Source organism: Oncorhynchus nerka, linkage group LG7 (assembly GCF_034236695.1).
Source record: "Oncorhynchus nerka isolate Pitt River linkage group LG7, Oner_Uvic_2.0, whole genome shotgun sequence".
Lineage (NCBI taxonomy): Eukaryota > Metazoa > Chordata > Actinopteri > Salmoniformes > Salmonidae > Oncorhynchus > Oncorhynchus nerka.
The window spans coordinates 96,690,536-96,705,392 of NC_088402.1; the positions used below are offsets into that span (position 1 = coordinate 96,690,536).

General features: G+C 46.9%; 1 protein-coding gene across 1 annotated transcript in view; it reads left to right on the forward strand.

Moving 5' to 3' along the window:
• The first annotated feature begins 12,090 nt into the window (after positions 1 to 12,090).
• The window catches only part of ap4b1 (adaptor related protein complex 4 subunit beta 1), a 51,448-nt gene continuing 48,681 nt past the window's right edge, over positions 12,091 to 14,857 (forward strand). The window contains exons 1-4 of the mRNA XM_065021019.1: positions 12,091 to 12,218; positions 12,593 to 12,739; positions 13,574 to 13,798; positions 14,496 to 14,626. Coding sequence (XP_064877091.1) covers positions 12,627 to 12,739; positions 13,574 to 13,798; positions 14,496 to 14,626 — 469 coding nt within the window. The 5' untranslated portion in view covers positions 12,091 to 12,218; positions 12,593 to 12,626. The remainder of the gene's footprint in view (positions 12,219 to 12,592; positions 12,740 to 13,573; positions 13,799 to 14,495; positions 14,627 to 14,857) is intronic.

Sequence of the window (14,857 nt, forward strand, 5' to 3'; positions counted from 1 at the left end):
CACTTCACTCGCGCAAAGAGTGGGGCGTTGGTGCTGGCGCATGCGCATATTAAACTGTTTCCATGTCCTAATAATTCTAAAGATTGCTCAGAAAACCAGTTTTTTAAATCGGTATCTGCTTATATCGATTATGATAAACAGAGTAAGGAGTTTACATGATTAATGCCATAATCATTTTAATATCGAATGCTGCTTTCATGACAACTGGGAACTCTGAAAAATACGTGGTCAAATCATGACGGCAGTGATTTTCAGGTCGGAAAGTCGGAGCTCTAGAGAGGACAGAGTTCCCAAATTGGAATTCCGAGTTGGATAACAGTTCCAAACCATTTTTCCCAGTCGGAGCTCCGAGTTTCCAGTTTCCTTGAACGCTCAGAAGTCTGATATTACCGAGTTTCCAGTTGTTATGAACGCGGCATAAGAACTAGAGACTGCCTCCAAGATGGCCGACCATTGTTTCAACGTAATCTACTATCGCATATGTCGATTCGTGGGGGCTCACTTTAAATGGACATAAATGGTGCAGATCTCGGTTCCTTATCGTTTTTACGTTCACTGCTCCTACGTCTTTGACTCATCCTACTACAGTTTATACTTTTATATAATCTTTGTTGTTTTGTCTTTGACTAATGTTTCTCTTAATGCTAGGGGGGTAACGAAACAATGTGAAGCGCAAGGCCTTATTTTTATTTGCTAAACAATTTCGAACAGATTTTTAGCTTTTTTCATGAGTCTCACTCAATTTCGGCTGATGTCAACTTCTGGAGGTCACAGTGGGGCAACGTTATTTGGCTCTCCCATGGATCTGAACGCTCTGCTGGAGTCACTACAATGAAAAATACATTTGGTGGTAATATTCTACACTCTGTGACCCCTTTGGTGGTAATATTCTACACTCGGACTGTGACTCCTTTGGTCACTTTATTTGTCTTGTGATCAGTTACAATGACATTACTGTAAACTTCTACAGGTACAACACCAAACATGAGAATGATGAGTTACAATGACATTACGTTCATTACTGTAAACTTCTACAGGTACAACACCAAACATGATGAGTTGCTTGAATCTATAGAGAAACATATACTTCATTGGTTATCTAAATTTCCCAATTCGTTATTATTGATAGGAGGGGACTTTAACATCACAATAGATAATTCAACTGATAGATGGCCCCCAGGTAGGCCAACCAATCAGAATTTGGGTTTAATACTTTTCAGGGAAAAGTTTGATCTTACTGATATATGGAGAGAGAGGTTTCCGGCCGAAAGATCATTCACTTGGAGTAACAAAACAGGTTCCAGACACTCCAGAATAGATTTTTGGCGTATATCCAAATGTATTGATAGTGAGTGTGTTACTACTGATATTTGTACTACCCCCCTCACAGACCATAGAGCCATTTACATTGATATCAAAATATTTACCCCTGATACAAACCTTGGTAGAGCATCCTACTGGAAGCTAAATAGCTCCTTATTAAATCATGATATAGTTACATTTGAGGTTAAAGATCTGCTCTCACACTTTTGGGAAAAGGCTTGTGAAGAAAAATCTTATTGCAAGAACTGGGAGCTTTTTAAATTTGAGGTGTCTAAATATCTTAGAAAATATGGTAGTAATCTTGCTAAGACCAGAAGAGCTGAGGAGGAAAAGGTGATCATTAAGATAACTTCCCTTTCTCAGAGGTCCCCAGCCGACCTCTCGGGGGAGGAGAAGATGGAACTAATTGAGTTACAAAATAAACTGGATAATATATATATATATATATAGATTAAAAACAGAAGGAGCCTTTATTAGATCTAGGAAAAAATGGATTGAGGAGGGAGAACAGAATTCATCCTATTTCTTTAGACTTGAGAAATGTCATTCTAAAAATAACACTATCCATAAGTTAAACATTGATGGTGTTATTACAGATGACCAAATACTGTAACTGGCGTCCAATTTGTCTTCTTAATAATGACTATAAGATAAGCCTTATAAGCCTCACTACTTGCAAAAAGAGTTAAAGAAGTCCTGGATGCAATCATTGATGAAACACAGTCTGGCTTCATGAGGCACAGACATATTTCTAAAAAATGTCAGACTAGTATTAGACATACTTGACTACTCAGACCTAATAACTGAGGATAGCTTCATATTGTTTTTAGATTTTTATAAAGCATTTGACACAGTAGAGCATCAGTTTCTCTTCCACTCCCTTGAGAGACTTGGCTTTGGGGATTTTTTCTGTAAGGCTATTTAAGACTCTATGCAAATGGTAACAGCTCTATCAAATTTAAATATGGCACCTCACCTAGATTTGAGTTAAAGAGAGGAATTCGGCAAGGTTGTCCTATCTCTCCGTACCTGTTTTTATTAATCACCCAACTTCTTGCAAATTCTTTAAATAATAGTCCTGTACAATGTATTTCCATAGCTGGTAATGAAGACGCTAACCAAATTCCCATATCGATCAATGTGATACAATCCTTTTCCAAAGCGTCTGGTCTATATCTTAACATTAATAAATGTGAACTCATAGCTGTCAAAGATTGTGTGACACATTCATATTATGCTATTCCAGTAAAAGAAGAACTTACATATTTAGGCATAACCATTACAAAGGATCAGAAGTCTGGGGGCTTACTACATTTTAACCCTCTTATTAAAAAAACCCAGAAGAAACTAAATCAATGGCTACAGAGGGACTTCTCTTTAAAAGGAAGAGTCCTAATAACCAAGGCTGAAGGTATCTCTAGACTAACATACGGCCACTCTATCCTTATGGCTAAATCAATGGCTACAGGTAGAGTCCTAATAACCAAGGCTGAAGGTATCTCTAGACTAACATACGGCCACTCTATCTTTATGGCTAAATCAATGGCTACAGGTAGAGTCCTAATAACCAAGGCTGAAGGTATCTCTGGACTAACATACGGCCACTCTATCCTTATGGCTAAATCAATGGCTACAGGTAGAGTCCTAATAACCAAGGCTGAAGGTATCTCTAGACTAACATACGGCCACTCTATCCTTATGGCTAAATCAATGGCTACAGGTAGAGTCCTAATAACCAAGGCTGAAGGTATCTCTAGACTTACATACGGCCACTCTATCCTTATGGCTAAATCAATGGCTACAGGTAGAGTCCTAATAACCAAGGCTGAAGGTATCTCTAGACTAACATACGGCCACTCTATCCTTATGGCTAAATCAATGGCTACAGGTAGAGTCCTAATAACCAAGGCTGAAGGTATCTCTAGACTAACATACGGCCACTCTATCCTTATGGCTAAATCAATGGCTACAGGTAGAGTCCTAATAACCAAGGCTGAAGGTATCTCTAGACTAACATACGGCCACTCTATCCTTATGGCTAAATCAATGGCTACAGGTAGAGTCCTAATAACCAAGGCTGAAGGTATCTCTAGACTAACATACGGCCACTCTATCCTTATGGCTAAATCAATGGCTACAGGTAGAGTCCTAATAACCAAGGCTGAAGGTATCTCTAGACTAACATACGGCCACTCTATCCTTATGGCTAAATCAATGGCTACAGGTAGAGTCCTAATAACCAAGGCTGAAGGTATCTCTAGACTAACATACGGCCACTCTATCTTTATGACTAAATCAATGGCTACAGGTAGAGTCCTAATAACCAAGGCTGAAGGTATCTCTGGACTAACATACGGCCACTCTATCCTTATGGCTAAATCAATGGCTACAGGTAGAGTCCTAATAACCAAGGCTGAAGGTATCTCTAGACTAACATATGGTGCTCTATCCTTATGGCTAAATCAATGGCTACAGGTAGAGTCCTAATAACCAAGGCTGAAGGTATCTCTAGACTAACATACGGCCACTCTATCCTTATGGCTAAATCAATGGCTACAGGTAGAGTCCTAATAACCAAGGCTGAAGGTATCTCTAGACTAACATATGGTGCTCTATCTTTATATCTTGACCGTAAAATAAGCAAGGAGATAGACCAGACGCTTTTCAACTTTCTGTGGAGAAACCGTACTCATTACATTAGGAAAACTGTTGTAATGAACACTTATGAGAATGGTGGGCTGAATTTTCTGGACTTTACTACTTTAAATAATACTTTTAAGATCAATTGGATAAAACAATTCCTCAGAAGACCCACTTCTATCTGGAATTGTATTCCTCATCATGTCTTCTCTACTTTTGGTGGCCTTAACTTCATGTTGTTTTGCAATTATAATATTGACAAAGTTCCAGTGAAACTTTCTGTTTTTCATCGGCAGGTTTTCTTGTCCTTCATATATAAACATAATGTTTCTCCACACGGATATTATATATGAAATAATCGGGATATATTGTATAAAAATACCTCTCTGTTTTTAGAATATTGGTTCTGAAATAATATCCTGTTGGTGCCAACTGGTAAATGCAGAGGGTCTTTTACTCAGTTATAAGGAATTCTTATCACTTTACAAGGTCCCTGTAACACCTAAAGATTTTGCCATTGTTTCAGATGCCATTCCCTCAGGGGTTGCTCTGTTATTCAGGAACGTGTCAAGACCTGACCCTCAGAGCCTACCTTCTATTGACCCTGTTGACTCATCAGTAGGAAAGACCTGACCCTCAGAGCCTACCTTCTATTGACCCTGTTGACTCATCAGTAGGAAAGACCTGACCCTCCGAGCCTACCTTCTATTGACCCTGTTGACTCATTAGTAGGAAAAATTTAAGACCTGACCCTCAGAGCCTACCTTCTATTGACCCTGTTGACTCATTAGTAGGAAAAATTTAAGACCTGACCCTCCGAGCCTACCTTCTATTGACCCTGTTGACTCATCAGTAGGAAAGACCTGACCCTCAGAGCCTACCTTCTATTGACCCTGTTGACTCATCAGTAGGAAAGATTTAAGACCTGACCCTCAGAGCCTACCTTCTATTGACCCTGTTGACTCATCAGTAGGAAAGACCTGACCCTCAGAGCCTACCTTCTATTGACCCTGTTGACTCATCAGTAGGAAAGACCTGACCCTCAGAGCCTACCTTCTATTGACCCTGTTGACTCATCAGTAGGAAAGACCTGACTCTCAGAGCCTACCTTCTATTGACCCTGTTGACTCATCAGTAGGAAAGACCTCACCCTCAGAGCCTACCTTCTATTGACACTGTTGACTCATCAGTAGGAAAGACCTGACCCTCAGAGCCTACCTTCTATTGACACTGTTGACTCATCAGTAGGAAACATTTAAGACCTGACCCTCAGAGCCTACCTTCTATTGACCCTGTTGACTCATCAGTAGGAAAGACCTGACTCTCAGAGCCTACCTTCTATTGACCCTGTTGACTCATCAGTAGGAAAGACCTGACCCTCAGAGCCTACCTTCTATTGACCCTGTTGACTCATCAGTAGGAAAGACCTGACCCTCAGAGCCTACCTTCTATTGACCCTGTTGACTCATCAGTAGGAAAGACCTGACCCTCAGAGCCTACCTTCTATTGACCCTGTTGACTCATCAGTAGGAAAGATTTGTTTCTCTTTTGGTCCATTCAACAACAGAGCGACACGATCCTTGTTTCAGCAGGATGTTGTATCTATACCTTATGTCATGCCTTATTGGAATGGATTTATTGATAATATCTGTTGGGAAAAAGTTTGGATGTTGCCACAAACATACCTACTTGTTAACAAAATGTAGAAAGTTCCCTTTAAAATTATTCATAAATATTATTCTGCCAACCACCATATGAAGAAGTTTAAGGAAAACATCAACTCAAATGGCTCCTTTTGTAATGACCACCCAGAAACAGTGTTGCATTGTATTCATGTAAGAAAACTGTGGCAAGACATCAGTAGGTTTATAATTGAACACATTTATGAAGATTTTACACTATTGTGGAGAGATGTACTGTTTGGATTCTTTACATACAATAGAAATAAGCTGAAATATTTTTATGTAATTAATTTCATTATTCTTTTGGCCAAATTTCATATACACAAATGTACATTTACAAACAGAAAACCACATTTTCTTACCCTACAAAAAGAAATTGAACTTTATTTTAAGACGGTTAAATGCTCTACTAACAAAAAAGCTGTTATAATTGTAAGTATATGCATGTCCCTTAAGGTCCTTGTGTAATTGTAATGTGATATTGTACCCCCTAGCCCCGCCCCCAGCCCCGCCATGTGATATTGTACCCCCTAGCCCCGCCCCTAGCCCCGCCCCCAGCCCCGCCATGTGATATTGTACCCCCTAGCCCCGCCCCTAGCCCCACCCCAGCCTAGCCCCGCCCCTAGCCCCACCCCCAGCCCCGCCCCTAGCCCCGCCATGTGATATTGTACCCCCTAGCCCCGCCCCTAGCCCCGCCCCCAGCCCCGCCCCTAGCCCAGCCCCGCCCCTAGCCCCGCCCCTAGCTCGATTGTCCATTGTGTGTAATCTATGTATGCTTGTGTTCCCTCATGTGCTTTATGTATTGATTTATTGTTAATAAAAATAATTAAAAAAAGATTCATGGGGGCTGACATCTTGCTAGTTCCGGTCTCAGGAGCCCATTGGTACATGCGCACTAGCAATCGAGCCCAGCACGAACGAGAGCTGGTCGTGGATTTGATTAGTGGGGGATGGTAAATGTGCACAAAGCACACCACACAACCACAGGAAACATGAAGAACATGGGGTATGCAAGTAAGTGATTCAGGACGAAGAGGACTGTGCTCTAGATGTGCACCTCAGGAGACTCAAGGGTGATATCTGTTTAACACAATCAGAATAAGCACCATTTGACACAGATAGCTTGGTAACATCAGGTGTACTCTGGGAACTGTAGTTCTGTCTCTACTGACTGACCCTGTCTCTGTCCCCACTGACTGACCCTGTCTCTGTCCCCACTGACTGACCCTGTCTCTGTCCCCACTGACTGACCCTGTCTCTGTCCCCACTGACTGACCCTGTCTCTGTCCCCACTGACTGACCCTGTCTCTGTCTCTACTGACTGACCCTGTCTCTGTCTCTACTGACTGACCCTGTCTCTGTCCCCACTGACTGACCCTGTCTCTGTCCCCACTGACTGACCCTGTCTCTGTCCCCACTGACTGACCCTGTCTCTACTGACTGACCCTGTCTCTGTCCCCACTGACTGACCCTGTCTCTGTCCCCACTGACTGACCCTGTCTCTGTCCCCACTGACTGACCCTGTCTCTGTCCCCACTGACTGACCCTGTCTCTGTCTCTACTGACTGACCCTGTCTCTGTCCCCACTGACTGACCCTGTCTCTGTCCCCACTGACTGACCCTGTCTCTGTCCCCACTGACTGACCCTGTCTCTGTCCCCACTGGCTGACCCTGTCTCTGTCCCCACTGACTGACCCTGTCTCTGTCCCCACTGACTGACCCTGTCTCTGTCCCCACTGACTGACCCTGTCTCTACTGACTGACCCTGTCTCTGTCCCCACTGGCTGACCCTGTCTCTGTCCCCACTGACTGACCCTGTCTCTGTCCCCACTGACTGACCCTGTCTCTGTCCCCACTGACTGACCCTGTCTCTGTCTCTACTGACTGACCCTGTCTCTGTCCCCACTGGCTGACCCTGTCTCTGTCCCCACTGACTGACCCTGTCTCTGTCTTTACTGACTGACCCTGTCTCTGTCCCCACTGACTGACCCTGTCTCTGTCTCTACTGACTGACCCTGTCTCTGTCCCCACTGACTGACCCTGTCTCTGTCCCCACTGACTGACCCTGTCTCTGTCCCCACTGACTGACCCTGTCTCTACTGACTGACCCTGTCTCTGTCCCCACTGACTGACCCTGTCTCTGTCCCCACTGGCTGACCCTGTCTCTGTCCCCACTGACTGACCCTGTCTCTGTCCCCACTGACTGACCCTGTCTCTGTCTCTACTGACTGACCCTGTCTCTGTCCCCACTGACTGACCCTGTCTCTGTCCCCACTGACTGACCCTGTCTCTGTCCCCACTGGCTGACCCTGTCTCTGTCCCCACTGGCTGACCCTGTCTCTGTCTCTACTGACTGACCCTGTCTCTGTCCCCACTGACTGACCCTGTCTCTGTCCCCACTGGCTGACCCTGTCTCTGTCTCTACTGACTGACCCTGTCTCTGTCCCCACTGACTGACCCTGTCTCTGTCCCCACTGGCTGACCCTGTCTCTGTCCCCACTGACTGACCCTGTCTCTGTCCCCACTGACTGACCCTGTCTCTGTCCCCACTGACTGACCCTGTCTCTACTGACTGACCCTGTCTCTGTCCCCACTGGCTGACCCTGTCTCTGTCCCCACTGACTGACCCTGTCTCTGTCCCCACTGACTGACCCTGTCTCTGTCCCCACTGACTGACCCTGTCTCTGTCTCTACTGACTGACCCTGTCTCTGTCCCCACTGACTGACCCTGTCTCTGTCCCCACTGACTGACCCTGTCTCTGTCCCCACTGACTGACCCTGTCTCTGTCTCTACTGACTGACCCTGTCTCTGTCCCCACTGACTGACCCTGTCTCTGTCCCCACTGACTGACCCTGTCTCTGTCTCTACTGACTGACCCTGTCTCTGTCCCCACTGACTGACCCTGTCTCTGTCCCCACTGACTGACCCTGTCTCTGACCCCACTGACTGACCCTGTCTCTGTCTCTACTGACTGACCCTGTCTCTGTCCCCACTGACTGACCCTGTCTCTGTCCCCACTGGCTGACCCTGTCTCTGTCCCCACTGACTGACCCTGTCTCTGTCCCCACTGACTGACCCTGTCTCTGTCTCTACTGACTGACCCTGTCTCTGTCCCCACTGACTGACCCTGTCTCTGTCCCCACTGACTGACCCTGTCTCTGTCCCCACTGGCTGACCCTGTCTCTGTCCCCACTGGCTGACCCTGTCTCTGTCCCCACTGACTGACCCTGTCTCTGTCTCTACTGACTGACCCTGTCTCTGTCCCCACTGACTGACCCTGTCTCTGTCCCCACTGGCTGACCCTGTCTCTGTCTCTACTGACTGACCCTGTCTCTGTCCCCACTGACTGACCCTGTCTCTGTCCCCACTGACTGACCCTGTCTCTGTCCCCACTGACTGACCCTGTCTCTGTCCCCACTGACAGGCCCTGTCTCTGTCCCCACTGACTGACCCTGTCTCTGTCCCCACTGACTGACCCTGTCTCTGTCCCCACTGACTGACCCTGTCTCTGTCCCCACTGACTGACCCTGTCTCTGTCTCTACTGACTGACCCTGTCTCTGTCTCTACTGACTGACCCTGTCTCTGTCCCCACTGACTGACCCTGTCTCTGTCCCCACTGACTGACCCTGTCTCTACTGACTGACCCTGTCTCTGTCCCCACTGGCTGACCCTGTCTCTGTCCCCACTGATTGACCCTGTCTCTGTCTCTACTGACTGACCCTGTCTCTGTCCCCACTGACTGACCCTGTCTCTGTCCCCACTGACTGACCCTGTCTCTGTCCCCACTGACTGACCCTGTCTCTGTCCCCACTGACTGACTGACCCTTGCTCTGTCCCCACTGACTGACTGACCCTGTCTCTGTCCCCACTGACAGACCCTGTCTCTGTCCCCACTGACTGACTGACCCTGTCTCTGTCCCCACTGACTGACCCTGTCTCTGTCCCCACTGACTGACCCTGTCTCTGTCCCCACTGACTGACCCTGTCTCTGTCCCCACTGACTGACCCTGTCTCTGTCCCTACTGACTGACCCTGTCTCTGTCCCCACTGGCTGACCCTGTCTCTGTCCCCACTGGCTGACCCTGTCTCTGTCCCCACTGACTGACCCTGTCTCTGTCTCTACTGACTGACCCTGTCTCTGTCCCCACTGACTGACCCTGTCTCTGTCTCTACTGACTGACCCTGTCTCTGTCCCCACTGACTGACCCCGTCTCTGTCCCCACTGACTGTCTCTGTCTCTACTGACTGACCCTGTCTCTGTCCCCACTGACTGACCCTGTCTCTGTCTCTACTGACTGACCCTGTCTCTGTCCCCACTGACTGACCCTGTCTCTGTCCCCACTGACTGACCCTGTCTCTGTCTCTACTGACTGACCCTGTCTCTGTCCCCACTGACTGACCCTGTCTCTGTCCCCACCGGCTGACCCTGTCTCTGTCCCCACCGGCTGACCCTGTCTCTGTCCCCACTGACTGACCCTGTCTCTGTCTCTACTGACTGACCCTGTCTCTGTCCCCACTGACTGACCCTGTCTCTGTCCCCACTGACTGACCCTGTCTCTGTCCCCACTGGCTGACCCTGTCTCTGTCCCCACTGAGATGACCCTGTCTCTGTCCCCACTGACTGACCCTGCCTCATAAGGGCATTGAAGTGACAGTGAATCAGTAGATAACCCATAAACCATAACCCCTAACCCATAACCATTACTCATAACCCATAACCCATACCCCTAACCATAACCCCTAACCCATACCCCTAAACCATAACCCCTAACCCATACCCCATACCCCTAAACCATAACCCATACCCCTAACCATAACCCATACCCCTAAACCATAACCCATACCCCTAACCATAACCCATACCCCTAACCATAACCCATACCCCTAACCATAACCCATACCCCCTAACCATAACCCATAACCCCTAACACATACCCCTAACCCATAACCGCTAACCCATAACCCCTAACCATAACCCATACCCCTAACCCATAACCCCTAACCATAACCCATAACCCATACCCCTAACCCATAACACATACCCCTAACCCATAACCCATAACCCTAACCCATAACCCCTAACCCATAACCATAACCCATACCTATAACCCCTAACCCCTAACCCATAACACATACCCCTAACCCATACCCCTAACCAATAACCCATACCCCTAACCCCTAACCCATACCCACAACACATAACCCATAACACATACCTCATTAAAGTGCCTGTGAGAGGAGGCTAGTAGACTATTGAGATACAGCCGCAGTGTGTCCCAGCTAGTAGACTATTGAGATACAGCCACAGTGTGTCCCAGCTAGTAGACTATTGAGATACAGCCACAGTGTGGCCCAGCCAGTAGACTATTGAGATACAGCCACAGTGTGGCCCAGCTAGTAGACTATTGAGATACAGGCACAGTGTGTCCCAGCTAGTAGACTATTGAGATACAGCCACAGTGTGTCCCAGCTAGTAGACTATTGAGATACAGCCACAGTGTGTCCCAGCTAGTAGACTATTGAGATACAGCCACAGTGTGGCCCAGCTAGTAGACTATTGAGATACAGCCACAGTGTGTCCCAGCTAGTAGACTATTGAGATACAGCCACAGTGTGTCCCAGCTAGTAGACTATTGAGATACAGCCACAGTGTGTCCCAGCTAGTAGACTATTGAGATACAGCCACAGTGTGTCCCAGCTAGTAGACTATTGAGATACAGCCACAGTGTGTCCCAGCTAGTAGACTATTGAGATACAGCCACAGTGTGTCCCAGCTAGTAGACTATTGAGATACAGCCGCAGTGTGTCCCAGCTAGTAGACTATTGAGATACAGCCGCAGTGTGGCCCAGCTAGTAGACTATTGAGATACAGCCGCAGTGTGGCCCAGCTAGTAGACTATTGAGATACAGCCGCAGTGTGGCCCAGCTAGTAGACTATTGAGATACAGCCACAGTGTGTCCCAGCTAGTAGACTATTGAGATACAGCCGCAGTGTGGCCCAGCTAGTAGACTATTGAGATACAGCCGCAGTGTGGCCCAGCTAGTAGACTATTGAGATACAGCCGCAGTGTGGCCCAGCTAGTAGACTATTGAGATACAGCCACAGTGTGGCCCAGCCAGCAACAGGTCCTGTGACACAGTTCCCATCCAAAATGAACCATATTTGGTAAGTAAAGACCCTACTGTGTATTCTACACCCCACTTTAGCTGAGACCGGTAGAAAAGTTCTCTCTACAGCCCAATATTCTCAAAATACCAGTTGTCAACATTGTATAAAAAATAAAAAAAATGTTTTCATAAAATAATTATTGCCTTTTCTTGTTGGCACAATAGAAGTGGACATTGATAAATATTCAATAGCTTTTTTTGAATGAGTTATCCACTCCACGTTACAATGTTTTGAAAATGCGGGCCTGTATTTTGAAGGTTTCCTCATTACCATATACGACCGTGACGCTATCATTCGTGCTGCTGGCGGAATACCGGTGGACGTTTAACACGGATGTCAACAAACTAGCAATTTGAACGATTTCCCCCCCCCATTAAATAACCCATAAGTGACGACTAAACGGTAAGTGGTTTTAGGTCACGTTATCCGAACACGATATAACGTAAGCGGCGTTAATATCTGAAAGGATGGCAATTTTGAGTAGTTAACGCTAGCTAGGAACACAGAAACACCAGTTTATTCTGGACAATATCCACCGTGCTAAGTTAGCTACTGTAGCTAACAACGTTGCCTGTGGCTCTCTGCCTTCGAAACCAGAGAACTAACAACCCCCCTGTCTTTGTCCTCTCTCTGTCTGTCTGTCTGTCTGTCTGTCTGTGTGTGTGTGTGTGTGTTGCATTTGTATATTTGTAACATCACTAGCGTCTGTCTGTGTGTCTGTCTGTCTGTCTGTCTGTCTGTGTGTGTGTGCATTTGTATATTTGTAACATCACTAGCGTCTGTCTGTGTGTCAGACAGTCTGCTGCTACTATGCCTTACCTGGGCGATGAGCAAACAGTGAGGGAGCTGAGGAGGGCTCTGTCCAACCCAAACGTCCAAGCTGACCACCTACGCTACAGAAACACCATCCACAGAGTCATCAGGTGTACACAACTATCACCGACTACACACACACACACGTTACCACTAACTATGCTACACACATGCACAATTACAACTGACTACACACACACTAACGTCTGTCTTTCTCCCTCCTCTCTCTTTCTCCCTCTCTCTTCTCTCCCACCTCTCTCTATCTCCCACCTCTCTCTTCTCTCCCACCTCTCTCTATCTCCCACCTCTCTCTTTCTCTCCCACCTCTCTCTTTCTCCCTCCCTCTCTATGCCTCTCTCTGTCTCTCCCACCTCTCTCTATCTCCCACCTCTCTCTTTCTCTCCCACCTCTCTCTTTCTCCCTCCCTCTCTATGCCTCTCTCTGTCTCTCCCACCTCTCTCTCCCACCTCTCTCTCTCCCACCTCTCCCTCTCTCCCTCTCTCCCATGTCTCTCTCTCTCCCTCTCTATCTCTCTCTCTTCTCTCCCACCTCTCTCTCCCACCTCTCTCTCTCCCTCTCTCCCATGTCTCTCTCTCTCCCTCTCTATCTCTCTCTCTTCTCTCCCACCTCTCTCTCTCCCACCTCTCTCTCTCCCACCTCTCTCTCTCCCTCTCTCCCATGTCTCTCTCTCTTTCTCCCTCTCTATCTCTCTCTCTTCTCTCCCCCCTCTCTCTCTCCCACCTCTCTCTCTCCCCCTCTCTCTCCCTCTCTCCCATGTCTCTCTCTCTTTCTCCCTCTCTATCTCTCTCTCTTCTCTCCCACCTCTCTCTCTCCCACCTCTCTCTCTCCCACCTCTCTCTCTCCCTCTCTCCCATGTCTCTCTCTCTCTCTTTCTCCCTCTCTATCTCTCTCTTCTCTCCCCTGGTCCCTTTCACGTTTCCCAGAGTGATGTCTCAAGGACAAGATGTATCTGGGTTGTACAGTGAGATGGTGAAGGCATGTGCAACGGTGGATATTGTCCAGAAGAAACTGGTGTATGTGTTTCTGTGTGCCTATGCCAGTCTGAACCCTGAGCTGTCTCTGCTGGTAATAAACACCCTGAGGAAAGACTGCTCGGATCACAACCCCATGGTTCGCAGCCTGGCCCTACGGAACATGTGCAACCTCAGGTGTGTGTGTGTAATGTGTAACGTGTGTGTGTAATATGTAACGTGTGTGTGTGTGTAACGTGTGTGTGTAATATGTAACGGTTGTGTGTAACGTGTGTGTAATATGTAACGTGTGTGTGTGTGTAATATGTAACGTGTGTGTGTGTAATATGTAACGTGTGTGTGTGTGTGTAATATGTAACGTGTGTGTGTGTGTGTGTGTGTAATATGTAGTGTGTGTAGTGTGTGTGTAATATGTAGTGTGTGTAGTGTGTGTGTAATATGTAGTGTGTGTAATATGTAACGTGTGTGTGTGTGTGTAATATCTAGTGTGTGTAATGTGTGTGTGTAATATGTAGTGTGTGTAGTGTGTGTGTAATATGTAGTGTGTGTGTAATATGTAACGTGTGTGTGTGTGTGTAATATCTAGTGTGTGTAATGTGTGTGTGTAATATGTAGTGTGTGTAGTGTGTGTGTAATATGTAACGTGTGTGTGTAATGTGTGTGTAATATCTAGTGTGTGTGTGTGTGTTGCAGGCTCCCAGGTCTGTGTGTGTAATATCTAGTGTGTGTAATGTGTGTGTGTAATATGTAATGTGTGTAATATGTAATGTGTGTGTGTGTGTTGCAGGCTCCCAGGTCTGTGTGTGTAATATCTAGTGTGTGTAATGTGTGTGTGTGTAATATCTAGTGTGTGTAATGTGTGTGTGTGTTGCAGGCTCCCAGGTCTATCTCAATATGTGCAGCAGCCTCTTACAGTGGGATTGAAGGACAAGGCGGCGTGTGTTCGCAGAGTGGCTGTACTGGGCTGGGCCAAGATACACACATTACAACCTGACACAGAGATGGGTAGAGTGGCTGTACTGGGCTGGGCCAAGATACACACATTACAACCTGACACAGAGATGGGTAGAGTGGCTGTACTGGGCTGGGCCAAGACACACACATTACAACCTGACACAGAGATAGGTAGAGTGGCTGTACTGGGCTGGGCCAAGATACACACATTACAACCTGACACAGAGATAGGTAGATACACACATTACAACCTGACACAGAGATAGGTAGAGTGGCTGTACT